This window comes from Bufo gargarizans, chromosome 5 (genome assembly GCF_014858855.1).
Source record: "Bufo gargarizans isolate SCDJY-AF-19 chromosome 5, ASM1485885v1, whole genome shotgun sequence".
Lineage (NCBI taxonomy): Eukaryota > Metazoa > Chordata > Amphibia > Anura > Bufonidae > Bufo > Bufo gargarizans.
This window is the reverse complement of record NC_058084.1, coordinates 470,312,173-470,336,005: the sequence shown is the minus strand read 5'-3', so window position 1 is coordinate 470,336,005 and position 23,833 is coordinate 470,312,173. Positions and strand designations below refer to the sequence as shown.

Below are 23,833 nucleotides of genomic sequence, written 5' to 3'. Positions count from 1 at the left end.
GGGCACCTAATCCAGTTTTAGTTGTTTTTGCACCAGTTTTGATGAATCCCCCCCCCCCCGGAGCCTATGAGAATGAGGCCTGTCCAAGATCAACGGCTGCTTTATTCCAGAAACAGCGCCACGCTTGTCCATAAGGTTGTATCTGGTATTGCAGCTCAGCTCCATTGAAGTGAAGGAGGCGGGCAGACGTGGCCCCGATTTTCTGGAGAAAAGCTGCATGTTTTTCTAATCCTGTACAATCCCTTTAAGGATCAGACCCGTCACTTGTGGTCAGGCGCTGAGTGCAGTAAAATCACAGGATTCCCCACAATTAACCCTTTAGTCACCCACTATGGTGGCGGCAGCAGCGTCTGTAAATAATCACATGAATAGAGAGCACATGTTCAGGGCGGCTGGCAGGACGGGATGTTCTGTACACTATACTGACATCCCGCGGTCACGTGACCGGCCGCGCTTACCGACGGTGAGGCGAATCTCCTCCTGCTGATTGGCCAGCCCGTCGTAACAGAAAAGGTCGAATCTTCGCTCGGCTTTCCAGTCGCTCGTCAACTCTTTTTTCAGGCAGAACAGGACGCTGAAGTGACTTTCGCTGCAGACCACCCAGATGGGATACTTGGGGGTCTTCAGGTAAGAGCCCACCTGCAAGAGAGAGAGTGGAGGCGATTAATTCACAGCAGCACACCTCGTTTGTTACTTTGTGTCAGCGCCGGAGTCTGGAGCCCAGAGGATGGTCAACAATGGATACAATGTAACAAAGCCTCAAAAGTGAGACGTGTGCAGTCAGAAGCAGCCAATCAGGTTTCCATTTACTGACAGCAAGCAGAAAAAAAAAAAAGTCATTGTAAACACAAACATATGTGGCCCTCCCGTCTTCTGACTCCTTATGTCCGAATATGGCCCATGGAAAAGCTGACAAAAAAGGACATTTAAAGGGTTTGTCAAGAACTAGAAAAACAAAACAGCGCCGGCCCCGTCTACAGGTTGTGTGTGGTATCGAGGCCGAGTATTGATGCACCTACCGCATTTCGGCTGCATTCTCACTTTGCGGGTAAATCAAGGTTTTTGCTAAATTGTGACAATACTGTAATGTGTGAACACACCCCAAGGCCGGGTCCCACCGGGGCGTAACCCTAAGTTCACACCTGAGCGTTTTACAGCGCGTTCAAACGCGCTGTAAAACGCTCAACACATGAAAACCAATGCTTCCCTTTGGGAATGGTTCTCACCTGGGCGTTTTACAGCCCGTACGATCGCGCTGTAAAACGCCCGACGCATAATCAAGTTCTTGAGCTTCTTTGGGGCGTTTTGACGCGCGTTTGTGGCCATAGGACACTGCAGTCAATCACACAAACGCGCGTTTACTATTACAAAAAACGCGCATAAAAACGCGCGTAAAACGCGCGTTTGAGAAACACTCAGGTGTGAAAGCAGGGTAAGACTGGAGAATCTTTTGTATGCGCTCAACATGAATCTCTAACCCTGGGTTCACACCTGAGCGTTTCTGAGACGCGCGTTTTACGCGCGTATTTGTCGCGCGTTTTTATGCGCGATTTTTGCAATAGTAAACGCGCGTTTGACGCGCGTTTGTGTGATTGACTGCAGTGTTGTCCAATGAGTCTATGGGCCAAAACGCGCAACAAACGCCCAAAAAAAAGCTCAAGAACTTGTTTATGCGTCGGGCGTTTTACAGCGCGTTCAAACGCGCTGTAAAACGCTCAAGTGTGAACCAGGGCCATAGGGAAGCATTGGTTTTCACGTGTTGAGCGTTTTACAGCGCGTTTGAACGCGCTGTAAAACGCTCAGGTGTGAACTTAGGGTAAGGAATGCAGCAGAGTCGGGTGACGTCGCTGTGCCGTTTTCTGTACAGTCATGTGATCAAACCACATGACCAGAGCCTCCAGCTCGTGCAGATCATGAAGGGGGCTCCAGTGGAGGAGAAGAGATGGACCAGGCGATGCCGGATTGGTAGGATTGGAAACGGCTTAAAATGCAATTCCATAACATACTTCTAAGGTCAGGGGAGTTCTGAGGATAGCAACGAGGGAAGACCATTTCTGGGTGTTGCATCCAATGCCACGGACCGGATAGAAGCTGCCTGGGGAGTGTCGAGGTAATGGACTCCACGTGACCTCTGAGGAGTCCTGTGGTATCTGCAGCAGACCCTGGCCTCCATGGATCCCACAGATGACGATCAGGGTGAGATCTAGGAATTTAGAGACAAGTCATCACCTGGATCTCTTTGTCATGAACCACATTGTGGAGCAGTTTTGTGGTGTAGCCCCGGCATTATCCTGCTGAGAGAGGGCACTGCCATCAGGGGGCACCGCTGCCATGAAGGGGGGACTTGTCTGTACAGTGCTTAGGTAGGTGGTAGATGTCACATCCACAAGGTTTCCAGCGGAACATTGCCCAGAGCATCACACTGCCTCCACCGCCTTGTCTTCTGGTGTCACCTGGTGCCATCTCTTCCCCAGGTGTGTGACACACACACACAGCTGCCCACATCAAGTAACCCGATTCATCAGACCAGGATATCTTATTTACATTGTCCACCTGGTGCTCTCTCTTCCCCAGGTAAGTGGTGCACATATCCACATGATGTAAAATGATTTATCACACCAGGCCACCTTCTTCCCATAGTGCACCTGGTGCCATCTCTTCCCCAGGTAAGTGATACACATACATCCGGCCATTCACATGATGTAACATGGTCCCTCAGACCAGGCCGTCTTATTCCCATAGGGCACCTGGTGCCATCTCTTCCCCAGGTAGGAGATGCACATACACCCTGTCGTCCACATCATGTAACATGATTTCTCAGACCAGGCCGCCCTCTTCCCATACGGCACCTGGTGCCATCTCTTCCCCAGGTAAGTGACACACACGCACCAGGCTGTCCACGTGATGTAACCTCATTCATCAGCCGCCTTCACTACTCGATTTTTCTCAAAGTCTCTCATTTGCCCATTTTTTCCAACTTCAGGAACGGACTGTCCACTTGCTGCCCGATATCGTCCACCCCCGACAGGAGCCATCGTCCGAGATAATGTTATTCCCTGCACCCGCCAGTGGTTTTAATGGTCCGGTGGATGGGTGTACATGATGCGTTTGCCATTTAAGCAGTTGTCTACAAGTTCTGGAGCCGATTATATAAATGAAATAAATATAATTCTCGGATTCTCGGATGTAAGTGGCGGTTTCACCAAACATCCAGGTTGTCGTACATGTAGATCAGAAGAATTTTCCGCCGTGTATTAGAAAATAACCCTGCGCTGGTATGAGCCGGGTAAATCCCTCTCCTTCTCCTCTAAGCTCGCGGAGGCTTTGATAGGGGCGGCAGATGTTTTAGACATATTGCTTTTGTTCTAGGCGTACATTCCTGCATTGGCCAGAGCTCCTTATTCTGGGGAATTTCCTTTCGGAGGATTTCAGATACCGCTCTGCGACCTCCGGGCTCGTAGGGGGGGGTCAATCCTAGTTTACCGGATCTGAACGAGGACATTTTATCCGATGTGACCTGTCAATGTGAGGTGACGGGGGGCCATATGAGCTGCTCCTGATGGACAGGAGATGATGGGACACCTAAACTGTATGCCGGGGCGTAGATGAAAATCCTGGGCTCCAGAGCAAAATCTAAACCCGCAGACTCACGAGTACCATATTGAGTCCTGGTGCCCCTTTATGACAGAGGGACTCTGCACAGACATCGGCAGCCATCATTTGAAAGAGAACTGGGCAGAAGGAGGAACCTAACGGACACCTCCTGACTGATAATGAGGTCTGTCAGGCTCCGTCTTGGTGTCCTGCAGTGCTATTCTCCCATCCAACAGAGGCACCAATGAAAGTGCGATCAGGGTGAGGCACAGTGCTCTTAACTATCCCACCATTTTACGGTTACAGGGCTCCGAATCATCTGCATAGACGCTTAGATCATAACATTCTGTCATCCTTCAGCCACCACTAGGGGGAGCTCCCTGCATACAGATGTCTACAGCTCCCTATAATGAGCTCCCTCTAGTGGTGGCTTCATTAAGCCAGAATTTTATTGTACACTTCTGAGCATCACCCGAGTGTTCCGCCGGAGAAGCAGCTATGGTGGATACGGCTGTGATTACACCTAAACCTGCACCGAGACATTGCATCAAAGCATCCAGAGAAACGATTTGTGCCGCTTATAAACCTCACACACTGGATACATCTGTAACAAAGCCTCAGCTGTGAGACGTATTTGTTCTGTGCAGGTTTACAGCCTCTGCCTATAACCAAGAAGAGGCTTTGGGAGCAACATACGGGGAAAGAGATTTTTTGCTCTTGGCCATTACTTAAAAAAGTCATTAAATATGAATTTGGAGCCTGGCGCGCAGCCTTGAACGGACCTGAACTCCGCCCCCCGCAGGAAAATAACCCCGGGGTGCTTCCTTATAGCTCCTCTGCCACTGCATCGATGTGTGACCCAGGAGGATGGTCCTCCGCTGCCGTCTAGAGCGGAAACCATAACGCTGCACTACTGAAGCTGTTCAAGCTCGCTGTTTTCAACATCTCTTCTTACTGTCAGTGAATGGAAACATGGAAAATTCTATCATTCTATCCTGCTCTAGTAAACTCTTTACACAGCTGAGGGGGAAAAAAAAAACTAATTCAAGGGGCCATTAAAAACCTCTGGGGGGCTTGACACATCCTCATGTGGGGGCTCTGTACAAGGTGCTGCTGACCCTGCATCTCTGCCCGAGACCCCCGGCGATGTCCAGTAGAGGAGGCATTATCTACAGAAGAGGCAATAAACCTCGGGGACGAGGCTTTTTTGGGCAGCCCCATAGAAAATGAATAGAGGGCGGCTGCGCATGCACAGTGCACCCTCCCCCACCTTGCGGGGCTCCGTTCTCGATATAGGTGTGGGTGCCAGCGGTGGGACCCGCACCTATAAGACAATGGGGGCGCATCCTAGCGATATGCCCCCATTGTCTGTGATGAGACAACCCCTTTAAAGGCTATAAAATAACACAAGCTCACCACTCGCCTCCTCTACTCCCCGAGGATCCAGCGCAGTCGCCCTGATGCTCCTCCACTGCTCATTGTTTACAGGCTGCCAGTGACTGCACATTGACCCCGCAGCCAATCAGTGGCCTCACCGCCAGGTTCCACTGAAGGGCGCTGCTTGTCCTCACTAACAGGAGCAGGGGACCACCAGAGAACCTGCGCTGGATCGGTGGAGAACGAAAGAGGCGTCGTTTTCATTTTAGAACTTTGCAGATTTTTTTCCCCCAAAAAAACTGAAGAACACCTTTAATATTAACCGCAGAGCTGTGCTATACAGACCTTGTACAGCACTGCTCCTGGATTACTACATGCATGGAGCGGTTATTTAAGCACTGTATGGTGGTCTTACTGGAGCACTGTATGGTGGTCTTACTGGAGCACTGTATGGTGGCATTACTGGAGTACTGTATGGTGGTAATACTGGAGCACTGTATGGTGGCATTACTGGAGTACTGTATGGTGGTAATACTGGAGCACTGTATGGTGGCAATACTGGAGCACTGTATGGTGGCAATACTGGAGCACTGTATGGTGGCAATACTGGAGCACTGTATGGCGGCAATACTGGAGCACTGTATGGTGGTAATACTGGAGCACTGTATGGTGGCAATACTGGAGCACTGTATGGTGGCAATACTGGAGCACTGTATGGCGGCAATACTGGAGCACTGTATGGGGTAATACTGGAGCACTGTATGGTGGTAATACTGGAGCACTGTATGGTGGCAATACTGGAGCACTGTATGGTGGCAATACTGGAGCACTGTATGGTGGCAATACTGGAGCACTGTATGGTGGCAATACTGGAGCACTGTATGGTGGCATTACTGTAGCACTGTATGGTGGTAATACTGGAGCACTGTATGGTGGCAATACTGGAGCACTGTATGGTGGCATTACTGTAGCACTGTATGGTGGTAATACTGGAGCACTGTATGGTGGTAATACTGGAGCACTGTATGGTGGTAATACTGGAGCACTGTATGGTGGTAATACTGGAGCACTGTATGGTGGCAATACTGGAGCACTGTATGGTGGCAATACTGGAGCACTGTATGGTGGCAATACTGGAGCACTGTATGGTGGCAATACTGGAGCACTGTATGGTGGCAATACTGGAGCACTGTATGGTGGCAATACTGGAGCACTGTATGGTGGCAATACTGGAGCACTGTATGGTGGCATTACTGTAGCACTGTATGGTGGTAATACTGGAGCACTGTATGGTGGCATTACTGGAGTACTGTATGGTGGTATTAAAGGAGCACTGTACAGTGGTGTTGTTGGAGCATTCTATGGTAGTGTTATTGGAATACTGTATGGTGGGGTTATAGGAGCACTTTATGGTGGTGGTATTGAGCACTTATAGCTGTAATATCTTCACACTGCAAGTATCATGTGAGCACTGCATGGTGGTATTATTGGAGCACTGTATGGTGGCATTATTGGAGCACTGTATGGTGGTATTTTTGGAGCACTGTATGGTGGCATTATGTGAACACTGTATGACGGTATTATTTGAGCACTGCATGACCATATTATTTGAGAATTATATGAGGGTATTATTTCAGAACTGTATGGCGACGTTGTTGAAGCTCTGTACTTGGGTACTGAATAGTGGTATTATTTGAGCACTGTAATATTATACTAGTACTGTATGGTGGTATTTCAGCACTGTAATGTGGTATTATTTTACCATTTTCATAGTGTATGGTGGTGGCACTGTATAGCGCTTTTCTTTATGTAACTGTATGGAAGGATTACTTTACACTGCACAGGGTGTTACCCCACATGATGCCGGCCCTGATAACAATACCATTACTCTCGCCAATCAGAAGCTCCATCAGGGCAAGGTGCCACTAGACTGCAGATCATGTCTCATGGTAATAATCATGATGTGAATGGCGAGGGCCGGGCAGCACTCCTGTCTCACCTCTCCTATATAACGGTGCCGGCGATCAGTGCGGAGGGCGCTTCGTTTTGCAGCGCTGTGGTCCTGCCCTCAGGTATTATCTGCACTGTGAGAGTCTTATTAGAACGCAGTGAACTGCTGTGACCCCAATAACAGCTTCTCACAGTCCGAGGAGCAAACGTTTCTCTTCCTCCCTGCATTGTGTTTGTGTAGCGCGGCCATCGGATAATGGTAAATTGTTCTCCGGGTCCAGTAAAGGTCTCGCTCCCGATCTGCTCGATTCAGCCCCATTATAATAATCAGGGAGCAGAGGGAAGAATGCCGGGAATGCCGGCCTGATTGTACAAGTATTCCACGAAGCCTCGCTGCATCTGAATAGAACAATGATGCATTTCTATAAAGCCGATGAGCTCAGCCCTATCCTGCGCCGACACCTAGGACCATCACATAACGGTCCCGCTCCACCCCTACCGCCAACTTCACGCTGCACACACCAAACCACCATCTGTCATGTGTCCTCATCGCCTTCTTTTCTGCCCTTTGTACTGTTCTTTCCCTTTACTTTTACCAGTGCGGATACCTGGAAACCATCAACAAGTAGGCCCAGGTGCTGCTGACGGATCTCATCAATGTGAAAGTTTCTGTTCAAAGACTCCAAGCAGAGATCGGAAAAACATTAAAAAGCTTGGCTTTGGACAATTCCTTCAACCCATTATGGCCTCAATCACATTTTTCCGTTTTTCACGGACGAAGTGCTATGCGCATTTTCCACAGACAGCACATGTACTCATTGACTTTAATGCGTTTGTTCACGCGTCAGTGGTTTTCATTGGAAAAATCACGGACCCATATTTCCCTTCACGTCCATTGAAGTCTATGGGTCCGTGAAAAACCACTGACAACATGGATTTCATTTGACTGACCATTAGTAGGAAATGCTCTCAGCTGAGCAGCGTCCGTGGACACACAGACCAAGCAAGCATTCTCCACGGATGAAACACGGACAGATTTTCCAAGGGAATCAAACGGACACAAAAATGTGAATGAGGCCCAAAGATCAAGCTAGTTTCTTCCTCCTTGATTTCCAGCAGCCAGGAGGTCCCATTTTTCCATCAGCGTCGCCGTATACAGGACTTGTTTTTGCGGAATGAGTTGAATTTTTTAATGGCGCCATGTAACTTCAGTCACACAAGGCGCAGTGTCTTGTGAGGCTCACCGAGCCGAACGTCGCGATACCTTTCACTTAGCGATCTGTGGATCCATTCAGGAGAAAAGGTGCTTTGCAAATGAGCAGTTAAGTGCACCGAGGGCGGGCCCAAATCACAATGTGCACCCTTGCCCCTCCTGTTTCCTCTTCTAAGCCACTCCCTCTCCTTAAAGATTGACAGGGCCAGAGAAGACTTTGGGGGTCATTTACTATCAGATATACGCCAGTTTACTGGTGCATATCTGGCGCATATCCACCGCCTGTCTAAATCTACTGCCTAAAACAAGCATAGAAAATGGTGATTGAAACAGGCCTGCCGGCCCGTCCCCAGTTAGATGCATTGACTGAAGCATCTAAGGGGTTAAATGACCGGGATTGGGGGTTTCTCCAAACCAAGTGATCAGAGCAGGAGCCTGCCGGTCATTAGGTATCCGCATACCTGCTCCTGCCGCTGTGTAACACATAGACGGGGGGGAGGGGATTCGTCATCGCTCCTGCCATGGATGTTTCAGACAATCTTTGTACCCCCCCAATATAACACGTCTGGAGCATCTCTTCCAATAACTCTGAATGGTGCTGTTCCTCCGTTATTCCTCCTGGGTGCTACCATTCCGCCTGTCAAAGAGGTGTGCCCAAAAACAGTCTGATACTGTCATCACTGGCGGGACGCCCCCCCCCACAGGTGGTTACAGCCATTTCTCAATTTATTCAGAAACGTCTAGGAGGAATAAGAGAGGAACAGTATAATGCAGCTTACAAGACAAGCTGGGAATGAATATACTTGAACGTATTTACTAAAGTTAATACTTAACAAGCCCGTAGCGCTTTGTTAGGCCTCATGCACATGACCGGTGTGTGTTTTGCGATCTGCAAAACACGGATGGCGCCCATGTGCATTCCGCAATTTGCGGAACGGCACGGACAGCCTTTGATATAACTGCCTGTTCTTGTCCGCAAAGCGCGGACAAGAATAGGACATGTTATTTTTTTTTTATGCGGACCACGGAACGGAGCAACGGAGTGCTGTCCGCATCTTTTGAAGCCCCATTGAAGTGAATGGGTCCACATCCGAGCCGTCAAAACTGCGGCTCGGATGCGGACCAAAACAACGGCCGTGTGCATGAGGCCTTACTGTAGCGTTCAGCAAGCAGAGGATTGTCTGGATACAAGTGTACCGGACGCTCAGCTGGGAGAAGAATTAGGTCAGAACAGAATTTAGATGTAAACAAGAGTGTTTTAATTCACTGACAGCAAGCAGAGTTCCTGAAACGACTGCAAGGCTTGTCTTTGGACAACACCGTAAACCCTGGGAATCACCCTTTATTTGCCAGGAAGGAGGAACGTCCACAGGCACTGCTGGCAGCTGTAACCACTGGGGACACTTACCTGACACACGTTGTAGTGTTCAAAGAGAGACAGCAGCCCGATGTCACTGCGGCAGGGGATCCCTCTCAGAACCGTCACGTTCCCCTCGCCGGAGTCCAGCTCCATCACGTCATTGAAGACATTAGACACGGCTCTGCCGCCCAATATAAGGTTCACCAGCTCCTGTGAAGGACATCGACAGGTCACTGCCCCGCCACGCTGCACCGGCCGCTTTTATGCCCCGCCCACTCGAGGGTGACAACCTCTATGTCACCCACTGCAGCTCCCACGCGGCTTTCATCGGCAGGAGAATATTTTAGCTCAGATATTAGGCAGAAGAAGACGACTCAACGATGGATTAAGAGGAAAAGGCCAAACCTGCCATTCATGGTCAAAAATAACCCCCCAGCAGCACAGAGGATTTGCAGCATTTTCCTGGCATACACCATGAGGTCTATTCAGCTAATCCTTCTACATACTTGTCACCACAAGGGGGAAATGTGTACATAATTGTATATAGCTCCTATTGACCTGCATCTGTCAGCAGTTCTGTCCCTATGACACCGGCTGACCTGTTACTCGTGCACTTGGCAGCTGAAGGCGTCTGTGTTGGTCCCATGCACATGTGTGCCCGCATTACTGAGAAAAAGGATGGCTTAGTATATGCAAATGAGGTCTGGGAGCAATGGGGGCGTTACCGTTACACAGAGAGGCTCTGCTCTCTCTGCAACTGATGCAGTAGACAAGGCAGTGTAAACGTCATCACACATTCCCAGTCGATCAAAGTGCAGAGGGTACGGCAGGAGCAGAGAGAGAGCAGAGCCTCTGGGTGTAATGGCAACGCCCCCGTTGCTCCTAGAAGCTCATTTGCATATATTGAAACTCGTCTTTTTCTCAGTAATGCGGGCACATATCAACATGGGACCAACACAGACGCCTTCAGCTGCTGAGCGCTCATGTAACAGGTCAGCCGGTGTCATAGGTACAAAACTGCTGACAGATGCCCTTTAAATTCAGGTCAATAGGAGGTCTATACAATTATAAACACATTTCCCCCTAGTGGTGAAAACAGGCGGCTGTAAGTGTTACCAGTACGTCTGTGCTGTAAACGAACAAAGCGGAGACTGATCAAATATATTAGGAAAATGCTGCATATATAATTTATTCTGCCGATTTCTTGGGGGGATGATGAGAATGGTAGGTGCCCTTTAAATCCTAATTTCCTTTCCGTCCTACTGCGCGCCCTCATAATCTAAATAAAATAAAGGCCCCCTCCCTGTCTGGCTGATTTAATCTGTACACCATGACAGTCTTGTGATGGTCTTCTTCCTCGTGGTGCGGTGGGGAAGGGGCGGCTGTTTATTCTGATTGTTCCTCTGTTCCGTGATGGAGCGAGGGGACCGCACGGTATGGCAGCCTCGGGCGTGACGCTACAATAAACCCCTTCTACCTTATCACAGTCAGGCAGCCATTGGTTATGAAATTCTGCGTGACGTGCAAATCTTATTTATCCTTTCATTTGGACACACAGGGTCAATGCCGGCACAGAAAGGCGCCGGCGAAGAATAAGATGGCAGACGTTGCGCAATTTGTATCCGCCATCACAGTATGGTTTCTACAGTGTAGCAACTAGCAGCTCAACAATATAGGGGGAACACTCCATCAGCTTGTGTGCGTTTGTCCTTGTGATTAGTGTTGAGCGAACTTGTGTTTTAAGTTCTGCGTCCAAAGTTCGGGTTCGGGCTATCGAAGAATCACGTTATGGATTCCAACTTCCGTTATGATCCGTGGTAGCGGAATCCATAACGGGATTCTTCGATAGCCCGAACACCCGATATTTGAACGCAGAACTTAAAACACAATGTCGCTCAACACTACTTGGGATATTTATTTCCCCCCCGGAGCCATATGACCTCTAATCTCCACAAGAGGGCGCCAGATGTAATTCATGGCATTTGGCAATGATGCATCATGGGAGGTAATACGTATAGGTTAAATACATTTTGCAGGCCTGGTGATTACATGTCTCTTTCAGGCCTGGGGGTATTTAAGGTAACAATGAGATGCACTATTAAGGCTTTTTCCTTCCTGGGGTGAAGGGGTTAATCACGCACACACATGTTGACCCTGAGAAACAGATTTGTCATGGCGGACAAGTGTGCAGGGAAACAAGCGTCCTGCCAAAGTTCTTTTGTTTGCACTGGGCGGACTGCGGAGGTTTCCCAATTGTTCAATGATAATTTAAATGACATGTGATATTAACACCCTGCCAAACCACAGAGCGCCGATACACGGAGGCAGCGCAGCGCGTTACAGTATATTGTACAGCACACAGAGCATACAGCTGCCAAGTATCGCGATGTTCTGCAGCAGCTGAGGTACTGACGCCGCCTCTGCAATGTATATGGGATGCTCTGTCACTTACCTGGGTGCAGTAGGCGTGAGCACCAATTAGGCAGTTTGTTGGGACGTCAAAATCTTTCTGAACCCTGTGAAGAGAGGAGAAAAACCAGTGAGACGCTGCAGTACACAGGACAGGAACCAGTGAGACGCTGCAGTACACAGAACAGGAACCAGTGAGATGCTGCAGTACACAGAACAGAAACCAGTGAGATGCTTCAGTACACAGAACAGGAACCAGTGAGACGCTGCAGTACACAGAACAGAAACCAGTGAGATGCTTCAGTACACAGAACAGGAACCAGTGAGACGCTGCAGTACACAGAACAGAAACCAGTGAGATGCTGCAGTACACAGGACAGGAACCAGTGAGACGCTGCAGTACACAGAACAGGAACCAGTGAGACGCTGCAGTACACAGAACAGAAACCAGTGAGACGCTGCAGTACACAGAACAGAAACCAGTGAGACGCTGCAGTACACAGAACAGAAACCAGTGAGACGCTGCAGTACACAGAACAGAAACCAGTGAGATGCTGCAGTACACAGAACAGGAACCAGCGAGATGCTGCAGTACACAGGACAGAAACCAGTGAGATGCTGCAGTACACAGAACAGGAACCAGTGAGATGCTGCAGTACACAGAACAGGAACCAGTGAGATGCTGCAGTACACAGGACAGGAACCAGTGAGATGCTGCAGTACACAGAACAGAAACCAGTGAGACGCTGCAGTACACAGAACAGAAACCAGCGAGACGCTGCAGTACACAACAGAAACCAGCGAGATGCTGCAGTACACAGAACAGGAACCAGCGAGATGCTGCAGTACACAGAACAGGAACCAGCGAGATGCTGCAGTACACAGGACAGGAACCAGTGACATGCTGCAGTACACAGGACAGGAACCAGTGAGATGCTGCAGTACACAGAACAGAAACCAGTGAGATGCTGCAGTACACAGAACAGAAACCAGTGAGATGCTGCAGTACACAGAAAAGAAACCAGCGAGATGCTGCAGTACACAGGACAGGAACCAGTGAGATGCTGCAGTACACAGGACAGGAACCAGTGAGATGCTGCAGTACACAGAACAGAAACCAGCGAGATGCTGCAGTACACAGGACAGGAACCAGTGAGATGCTGCAGTACACAGGACAGGAACCAGTGAGACGCTGCAGTACACAGAACAGAAACCAGTGAGACGCTGCAGTACACAGAACAGAAACCAGTGAGACGCTGCAGTACACAGAACAGAAACCAGCGAGATGCTGCAGTACACAGAACAGGAACCAGTGAGATGCTGCAGTACACAGAACAGGAACCAGTGAGACGCTGCAGTACACAGGACAGGAACCAGCGAGATGCTGCAGTACACAGAACAGAAACCAGTGAGATGCTGCAGTACACAGAACAGAAACCAGTGAGATGCTGCAGTACACAGAACAGGAACCAGTGAGACGCTGCAGTACACAGAACAGGAACCAGTGAGACGCTGCAGTACACAGGACAGAAACCAGCGAGATGCTGCAGTACACAGGACAGAAACCAGTGAGATGCTGCAGTACACAGGACAGAAACCAGTGAGATGCTGCAGTACACAGAACAGGAACCAGTGAGATGCTGCAGTACACAGGACAGGAACCAGTGAGGTGCTGCATGCTCTAATATTGCTGTCGATTTAGTAAGCTCTTTCCTTAGAAGTATGGGGAAGCTGTGAAGGATTAAATATTTGCTGACATCCGGCTTTTCTAGATTTCTTAATGGTAACTATTCCTAAAAGGCTGAGAAAGCTGCCCGACAACCTCTCCGAGAACAAAATGATGGCCATACTGGTTGTCACTCAACTTTCCCACAAACTAATAAAACCAAGAAGCCTCTTGACCGGATAGACTGGGGATTCCCGCTCTTACCCGCTGACGACTGCGGCTCGGCGTACAAGGCTACGTCTATTTCCACTGACCCTGGCCTCGCTAATGGTGCCATTCTCGCCAGATCACAGCCCAGTCTCCCGCACAATCATTTCCCCTTTAAGGCATCGGGCAGTAAGATAAATGAGACCTGTCACACAGATTAATATCTGCCTGATCTGCTCCGGTGACAAAAGGAGGATGTCCTAATGATATGTTTAGCTGTAAACAACATGGGAACGGAGCGTCAGGCATCTGCGTATTAGATCACCCGCCATAGAGGAAACTGCAATCAGGAGAGTTCACGAGTTTACGCAGACAAAACAACGCCCGCGCCCCACTCTGATGTTAGGAGCCCCCCCGTGTCCCCTATGTGTCCCTCTCCCCATACAAGTACTACCTGCGGGCCGTAGACTTCAGTTACATTTACAGCTTTTTTCTGGCATGAATTATTATAATTATGTTCCAGTCTGATACATTGTTGCACATTGCTATGTGCTGCTTCTATCACTGCATTAGCCAGTAGACCCAGTGTAGGACTCCAGTGACCGGAGGTGGTGACCAGCGGCATTCACGGCATCTTTACCGCAGATTATGAGGCCAAACATCTACTAAGAACAAGTGTAACCCCTGGTGGAGTGTGAACACGGCACCAGCAGAAGGCGCCGACCAGTGCAACCGGGGACAGGACTTTATATTTCCAGTCATCTGTGGAGATATCAGGACTAATCACTATGTTAGGGGTCATTCAGACGGCCATATGCGGCCCGCAAAATTTTTTGCGGACAGTTCAGCATGTCCGCAAAAAAAAACGGATTGCATTAAGTTTTTTAGCTGCTCCATAGACTTCACCAGCAGAATAGTGAGTGCAGCTCTGGAGTATAATACAGGATGTAACTCAGGATCAGTACAGGATAAGTAATGTATGTACACAGGTACTGCACCAGCAGAATAGTGAGTGCAGCTCTGGAGTATAATACAGGATGTAACTCAGGATCAGTACAGGATAAGTAATGTATGTACACAGTGACTGCACCAGCAGAATAGTGAGTGCAGCTCTGGAGTATAATACAGGATGTAACTCAGGATCAGTACAGGATAAGTAATGTATGTACACAGTGACTGCACCAGCAGAATAGTGAGTGCAGCTCTGGAGTATAATACAGGATGTAACTCAGGGTCAGTACAGGATAAGTAATGTACTGTATGTATACAGTGACTGCACCAGCAGAATAGTGAGTGCAGCTCTGGAGTATAATACAGGATGTAACTCAGGATCAGTACAGGATAAGTAATGTATGTACATAGTGACTGCACCAGCAGAATAGTGAGTGCAGCTCTGGAGTATAATACAGGATGTAACTCAGGATCAGTACAGGATAAGTAATGTATGTACACAGTGACTGCACCAGCAGAATAGTGAGTGCAGCTCTGGAGTATAATACAGGGTGTAACTCAGGATCAGTACAGGATAAGTAATGTATGTACACAGTGACTGCACCAGCAGAATAGTGAGTGCAGCTCTGGAGTATAATACAGGATGTAACTCAGGATCAGTACAGGATAAGTAATGTATGTACACAGTGACTGCACCAGCAGAATAGTGAGTGCAGCTCTGGAGTATAATACAGGATGTAACTCAGGATCAGTACAGGATAAGTAATGTATGTACACAGTGACTCCACCAGCAGAATAGTGAGTGCAGCTCTGGAGTATAATACAGGATGTAACTCAGGATCAGTACAGGATAAGTAATGTCATGTACACAGTGACTTCACCAGCAGAATAGTGAGTGCAGCTCTGGAGTATGATATCAGTAATATAGGAAAGCTTGATTTTCTATTGGCTCTGGATGGGCAGTGTAACTCCGGGAGTCAGGGTTCCACAGCTGATTTCCACTTCGTGCGGCTGAGCAGTAACTGATATCAGCTACTTTCCCATCGTCCGCAGGATTGCAGTGGGATCTTAAAAGTCAATTGTGAAAGCCTAATACTGCTGATTAGATGCTGGCAGGCGAAGCGATAAACAGCCGAGACCTCCCTGACAAGTGGAAAAATGATAAATCCAGGCAAAATCCAATGTCCTTCCCTGACTTTTCATGTGATGCCAGAAGTATGTCAGTTATGTAAACTCTTCCCGCCGCACAATAGTCGTACCAGAAACTCCCCGGGTACATAGTTCTCCACAGGTCAAACACTCCTGCGTAGGATCGGGGTTATCTGCTACACTGAATGAGCATAAACACCACGGGGCCCAACAGACCAGGTATCCTCACACATGGGGGCCCCATGGCTGATCTGTAGGTACAGGGGCATGCCCATGCCGAGTGATGCCATATGGCTAGGGTATGCCACCACTTCATGCTTGCAGGGGTGTGACCTCTGATTTAGTGAAGTGTCCCCTTCACCATTTTCGCTCATGTAGGAAATTGCAGTGCGGCTGAGGGGTCGGGGGCGCCACTGTGCAGGAAGAACTTAGAAGGGGAGGACAGTGCTACAGCCCCTTATTGTCAGAACTGGAGATTTCGGACCCCCACAGTGATGTGCCATCACTTTATATAGTAGGAGTACTTCCAAAGCGGAAAACCCGTACACACCTAATACTTCTCACAGCTGAGGGTTTGCTACAACTGACTTCAACCAGTCTGATCTTCATTTTACCAGACCCGACACATGGTAGCAAACCCTCAGGACAGGAGAGCGATAAGTGCAGCTCACAAAGAATTGTGAATGCAGCTCTGGAAGTGACTGGAGTATAAAACATGAGATCAGTACCAGATGAGTAATGCTGACTCGTACCAGAATGAATCAACACTAGATGTAGATGAAATCTAGATTTAAGAAGTATAGAAGCGCGTACAGTACCTGTATACATTATATATACTCACAGTTCAACTGTTCTGGAGAAGACGACTGAGACGGTGAACAAGATGCATCCGAAGGGACCGCGCTCAAACTGGAAAAGGGAAGGTATGAACACATTCGCATTAAAGGGGTGGGTCACACGGAACAATAGTGCCGTCTCCATAGGATATGCCACAAATCTCAGATAGGCCACCTCTCCATTCACTTCTACGGACATAGACGAGCCAGCGCTCAGCTACTTTCAGAACCCCAATAGAAGTGAATGACGAGCACACTGCACATGCGCGGCCACCTCTCCGGGACTGCTGGGCATAGACGAGCCAGCGCTCGGCTACTTTCAGAACCCCAATAGAAGTGAATGACGAGCACACTGCACATGCGCGGCCACCTCTCCGGGACTGCTGGGCATACACGAGCCGTTGCTCGGCTATTTTCAGAACCCCTATAGAAGTGAATGACGAGCACACTGCACATGCGCGGCCACCTCTCCGGGACTGCTGGGCATACACGAGCCGTTGCTCGGCTATTTTCAGAACCCCTATAGAAGTGAATGACGAGCACACTGCACATGCGCGGCCACCTCTCCGGGACTGCTGGGCATACACGAGCCGTTGCTCGGCTATTTTCAGAACCCCCATAGAAGTGAATGACGAGCACACTGCACATGCGCGGCCACCTCTCTGGGACTGCTGGACATAGGTGAGCCAGCGCTCAGCTATTTTCAGGACTCCCATAGAAGTGAATGGCGAGCACGCTGTGCTTGCGCGACAACCTTTCCATTCACCTCTATAAACATAATCGAGCCAGCGCTCGGCTATTTTCAGGACTCCCACAGAAGTGAATAGTCAGCACACTGCGCATGCGCAGCCACCTCTCCATTTACCTCTATGGACAAAGATGAGCCAGCGCTTGGCTATTTTCAGAACTCCCATAGAAGTAAAGGGTCAGCACACTGCGCATGCGAGGCCACCTCTCCATTTACCTCTATGGACAAAGATGAGCCAGCGCTTGGCTATTTTCAGAACTCCCATAGAAGTAAAGGGTCAGCACACTGCGCATGCGAGGCCACCTCTCCATTTACCTCTATGGACAAAGATGAGCCAGCGCTTGGCTATTTTCAGAACTCCCATAGAAGTAAAGGGTCAGCACACTGCGCATGCGAGGCCACCTCTCCACTGCTGGACATAAACAAGCCAACGGTCGGCTATTTTCAGAACTCCCATAGAAGTGAATGGAGGATGGCCATGCTTGTGTAGCTTGCTCTCGTTCACTTTGGGGTCCCCTTTCTAAATTTATTTTTGCACAAAACCTTTAAAAACCTCTCAAATAAATCCTCCCACCCTGCGGTCCTATGCGCTGCTCATTCCCGAGTGGTCGGCAGTCTCCTATGGAGCGGCACAGATACGGAGAAGGCTCTCGGCTATTAGCGGCTGGAGATAGAATGGATTAACATACATTGATCTGGAATCTGCTTTCCTCCTCTGCAGCCTGATCACATTCACGCCGCACTCACCGGTGACCCGTGGATTATGTCACTTCTGATTAATTCTATTTCATTTACGGACGCTAATTGCCTGACACAGTGTAACGCGGCGCAGGTCTTCACCTGATTAATGTTCTGCTGCAGGAAGGTCACCAGGTCTTCGGATTTTCTGAATCTGTACAGAATGAGCTGGAAAGTAATAAAAATTCCCATTAGTACAGGGCGCACACGGCCGAGGGCTCAGCGATCCCTCCAGCCGCACAGACCAGGAATGAATTGGATCATGGCTCTCGTTTAGTAAGTGCGCCACAGTTATGACATCTGCAGAACGTTTTCTACCAGTTTATATCCATTGGCTCCTCTGTGCGCTGATCACATTGATCTGTGTGAACTGCATAACAGTATCACAACACGGCATGACCAGAGAGCACCGCCACCTGCACACAGTGCGGATTACATGCGCCGTTTATGCAGGGATTTTAGTGCAGAAAAACTGCTGCGTAATAAAGTAACACCAGTACTCCGAAATGGGATTAGGCAAATCTAAACTACACTTCGCTTTTTGCTTCTGTGCAGATACTGACCCGTCGGGTGGATTTTGAAATCTGCAGCATGTTAAAGGGGTAGTCCGGGTTCAGAGCTGAACCCGGACATACCCTTATTTTCATCCAGGCAGCCCCCGAGGCTAGCATCAGAGCATCTCATGTTCCGATGCTCGCTGCCCTGCGCTGGTACGCGCAGGGCACAGGCTCTTTTGTTTACAATCACACACTGATGGGCAAAAACTTCCGCCCGGCAGTGTGTTCGGTGACGTCACCGGCTCTGATGGGCTGGCTTTAGTGCTGCCCCAGCCGTTTTACTGGCTAGGGCAGCGCTAAATAGTGTAACCTCACTGCATCTACATCCAATTAGTGTAATCTGATGCCAACAACCTAACCCCCAGGCTACCTGTCCATCCACACTTTGGGGGAGCTTCTGGCAGCCATTTATCAACACTCTTCCTCATGGTTTTCACATACTCACCATCATCGCTGCACACTGAACGCTGCAGGATCTAATAAATGAAATTTTAGGTGTCCCTCTAAATTCCTGCGAGACATGAAGACTCCCCCGTCCTAACAGATTATCTCCGACAGTGAACATTAGAGGACCAATAGTGTAACCTCACTGCATCTACATCCAATTAGTGTAACCTCACTGCATCTACATCCAATTAGTGTAACCTCACTGCATCTACATCCAATTAGTGTAACCTCACTGCATCTACATCCAATTAGTGTAACCTCACTGCATCTACATCCCGTGTAACCGCACTGCATCTACATCCAAATTTCATAATGTCTGAACCCATGAAAGGTCCTCTTTAAGTTTGAGCATAAGACATGCTGATCAATCCTGAATGGGAACCATGGGCGGCCATGCTGTCTCCTTGTTATCTCGCCTCTCCCTCACATATGTGTCTGATGCCAACAACCTAACCCCCCAGGCTACCTGTCCATGCACACTTTGGGGGAGCCTCTGGCAGCCATTTATCAACCGTCTTCCTCATGGTTTTCACATACTCACCATCATCACTGCACACTGAACGCTGCAGGATCTAATCAATGAAATTTTAGGTGTCCCTCTAAATTCCTGCGAGACATGAAGACTCCCCCGTCCTAATAGATTATCTCCGACAGTGAACATTAGAGGACCAATAGTGTAACCTCACTGCATCTACATCCAATTAGTGTAACCTCACTGCATCTACATCCAGTGTAACCTCACTGCATCTACATCCAATTAGTGTAACCTCACTGCATCTACATCCAGTGTAACCTCACTGCATCTACATCCAGTGTAACCTCACTGCATCTACACCCAGTGTAACCTCACTGCATCTACATCCAGTGTAACCTCACTGCATCTACACCCAGTGTAACCTCACTGCATCTACATCCAATTACTGTAACCTCACTGCATCTACATCCAATTATTGTAACCTCACTGCATCTACATCCAGTGTAACCTCACTTCATCTAGGTTTCACCTTATCTTACCCCAGGTGGTCATTTATGCCTTTTCTATACCAGAATATTGTTATGACCGCCGAAGGCGATTTTAGTCCATGGAACAGTTATTTTACGGATAAAGCCGGAATTGTGCAGAATGTACCCACGATGTTGCGGCATTATTTTCTACTACTGGCATATACTGTGCGGTTTACATATTCATCGCCCCCCAGCGTTGTGTAGTGACCGAGGCTCTGCCTCCATAGGATGTGTTATCCTTCCGCCCACACATGGCATCTGACTAGATCCCGACACTGGAGGGGTCAGCGGCCTGACTGATGAGGTGCTCCAGATGTGCTGCATACCGTATAGACTTACACTTTCTAGGATTCCATCGGCTTTATATCTTCCAGCTGGACTGAACTGCTGCCTCCCAGACGACCTGCAAGGTGTGAACAGGACAGAGACGTCTAAGAACAGTCCGCTAATCCAGCATCCAATAATCTAGATCATTTCCTGCACATATATGCCAAACACTGTGATGGAAACCTGAAGGAACCCATTATAGTCAATGAGGTCCATCGGGCGCTGTGTCTGATATTCCCTATGATGGAGGGGACATAAATCCGACCAGAGACTTAGTGGAGTAAGTGGAGAAGGGGGACTTAGAGCAACAGCCAAAATGGTGTCCCCTCCAAGTGCTGCTGCATAACCCTGGACGGGGGGCAATTTCTATTCAAGGAGAAGTAAAAAAATAAATAAAAAAAAAAGGGAGGATGATCCCACCATTAGTTACCCAGTCTACTACCATAAAGCCCGTGCATTAGGGCGCATTCAGATGATGCCGCCCACGTGCCTTCAGCAATTTGCAGAATGGAATGGGCGGTCCATTATAGAAATACCTATTCTTGTCCGACAAGTATAGGACATGCTCTATATTTTTTGCGCGAGCCACGGAACGTATGCAAACAGCACATGAAGGGCCGTTCGTATCTTTTGCGGCTCCATTGGAATGAATGGGTCTGCGCCCATTCTGCAAAATTGCGGAACGGATGTGGACCCATTCATACGGTAGTGTGAATGAGCCCTTACACAGACACTATGGTTTGCAATCATTAGGTTCACCTTCAGCATCAAGGCCATTTCATGCACATCCATAAAGGGCGACGCGCATCTTCGGCGGAAATTTCTGTTTAGGATTGTGTTTTGGCTAAAAATCATATTTTCAATTGGCCTTTATTAAAAATATTGAGCCATTCTGTCAAAAAGGGTTAACAGTTTTTCTTAATGTGTGACTGGTACTCTCACTTTGTGCCGGTCATCTAATAAACCTTATCTCTAAACTGCTAAAGGGTCATAAACGCTGAGCTATAATGAGCGTTAAGGAGTTCAGAGAGCAGAGATAAGGAGTCCGTCAGCTCCTGGTCCGTCGGGAAAAGACAGAAAGCCCACAGGCTGCTAAGACAGCATCTCAGCTCTGTATAGAAAAAAGGATTGAAAACAGGATTTTTAGCTCAAAATAAGTGCAATGCAATAATAAAATAAACTTGCCCCCAAAGGTGTCCATAGCCTTTAAGGAAGGGTCTGTCCTTTTTCTGCTCTCATGAAAGATAAGACTGATCTAAATCTGTCTCAACATATACTTACAATGTGACGACCGCCTCCTTTCCATCTCCGGCCCGCCACAAGACATCGGCGAGGGCCTTATAGAGACAGCTAGTCCTGAGAGCGTCTGAAGGCTGCAGAGGCCGGCTGAAAAGGAGAGACATGATAAAATTCATAATGGGTATAATGCGGCGCCCTCCCCCCGCTCTCAGACCTCCCCTGCTGGTGTACAGGATGGCGTCTTACAGTAATGTTCAGACACAGTGGTGAGATATCTGGCTGGTTCCCGTGCACCTGAGTTGACTGACCAGAAAGTGGGACAACCTGCGTCGACTCTACACGGTGGAATTGCTGGTTTCTCCGGCTGCTGCTTCCAAAATATGTAACACTGGTTCATGAAGTGTGAAATGTACTATTTCAATGCTCTGTGGGCCCCTCCGACCAGGGGGCCCTGTCATGTTCTATCATCACCCTTAGGCCTCGTGCACGGGACCTTAATCCATTCTTGCGGTCCATGTGCTGTCTGCTTTTTTTCAAAGGACCCATTGACGTCAAGGGGTCAGTGTTCCGCATTCTGTCCACATATTCTATCTTTCTGGGGATACAGAAAGCACACGGATGATGCTTTGTCCTAAACTTGGCCACAAAATGTGGACCACGGACCCATTGTAGTCAGACCCCCATTCTTCATTAGACCTCAGATCAGACCCCCTCAGCCTCTGACTGGACCCCCCCCCCCCCTTTCCCCTAGCCTCAGATTGCTATAGTGTACAAGCACGACCACTGCTGCCGGATTGCAGGGTGGTCGTAACCATGGAAGCGAGCAGTGTGTAATGTGATGGAAAAATGAATCCAGACAGGAAAGGAGGCAATATGGAGAATCACAATACATTAGTAAGCGCCTTGTAGTAACTTCCTCTACATGATAAATGCCACTTGCTGAAGTAAGACAACCCCTTTAATGACATTGGCTGGATGTTTGGGGTTGTTGTTCTGCTACAGAATACATTTGGAGCCATTTAGGAGCCTCCCTCATGGCTGTATTTCTCAGCGCTGACTTAATCCCTAACACCATTTCCTGAAACCTTAGCGCAGAAGATGAAAGTCACATCAGGGTAACTGCTCTTTGAAATTCGTAAGAAGTCTTAAGAAAATCCCACACAGCACTGAAAGTTTGTGATATAATGGGGGACAGTTATCAATGTTTCTACGCCACAATTGTGGCGTAAAAAAGTCGCACTTTATAGCGAGCGGCATCTGTGCATCATAATTTGTGACTTTTTGCGTTTCTCAGCACTTTTACGAAGTGGCGGAAGTTATAGCTGAAGTCTACGCCGGGTTCAGTTTCTGGCGCACAGCAGGGCAGAGATGCGTCTGATTTGTTAAGAGGCTTTTTCCTCTTAATAAATTAGGCGCCTCTCACGTAAGTGCAGGGAGATGAAGACTGAATAATGAGGGTCTGCAGGCAGCAGTGAAGATGGTGGAGAGCGGTACAGTAATGAGGGTCTGCAGGCAGCAGTGAAGATGGCGGAGAGCGGTACAATAATGAGGGTCTGCAGGCAGCAGTGAAGAGGGTGGAGAGCGGTACAATAATGAGGGTCTGCAGGCAGCAGTGAAGATGGAGGAGAGCGGTACAATAATGAGGGTCTGCAGGCAGCAGTGAAGATGGAGGAGAGCGGTACAATAATGAGGGTCTGCAGGCAGCAGTGAAGATGGTGGAGAGCAGTACAGTAATGAGGGTCTGCAGGCAGCAGTGAAGATGGAGGAGAGCGGTACAATAATGAGGGTCTGCAGGCAGCAGTGAAGATGGAGGAGAGCGGTACAATAATGAGGGTCTGCAGGCAGCAGTGAAGATGGAGGAGAGCGGTACAATAATGAGGGTCTGCAGGCAGCAGTGAAGATGGAGGAGAGCGGTACAATAATGAGGGTCTGCAGGCAGCAGTGAACATGGTGGAGAGCGGTACAATAATGAGGGTCTGCAGGCAGCAGTGAAGATGGAGGAGAGCGGTACAATAATGAGGGTCTGCAGGCAGCAGTGAAGATGGAGGAGAGCAGTACAA

The 23,833-nt window shown here is 48.7% G+C and overlaps 1 protein-coding gene across 1 annotated transcript in view; it reads right to left on the bottom strand.

Annotated features, from left to right (window-relative positions):
- The window catches only part of MINDY4 (MINDY lysine 48 deubiquitinase 4), a 65,050-nt gene that overhangs the window by 20,655 nt on the left and 20,562 nt on the right, over positions 1 to 23,833 (bottom strand). The window contains exons 10-16 of the mRNA XM_044294073.1: positions 21,816 to 21,920; positions 20,547 to 20,610; positions 18,301 to 18,366; positions 16,718 to 16,785; positions 11,947 to 12,010; positions 9,543 to 9,704; positions 459 to 639 (exon numbers count right to left, since the gene is read on the bottom strand). Coding sequence (XP_044150008.1) covers positions 459 to 639; positions 9,543 to 9,704; positions 11,947 to 12,010; positions 16,718 to 16,785; positions 18,301 to 18,366; positions 20,547 to 20,610; positions 21,816 to 21,920 — 710 coding nt within the window. The remainder of the gene's footprint in view (positions 1 to 458; positions 640 to 9,542; positions 9,705 to 11,946; positions 12,011 to 16,717; positions 16,786 to 18,300; positions 18,367 to 20,546; positions 20,611 to 21,815; positions 21,921 to 23,833) is intronic.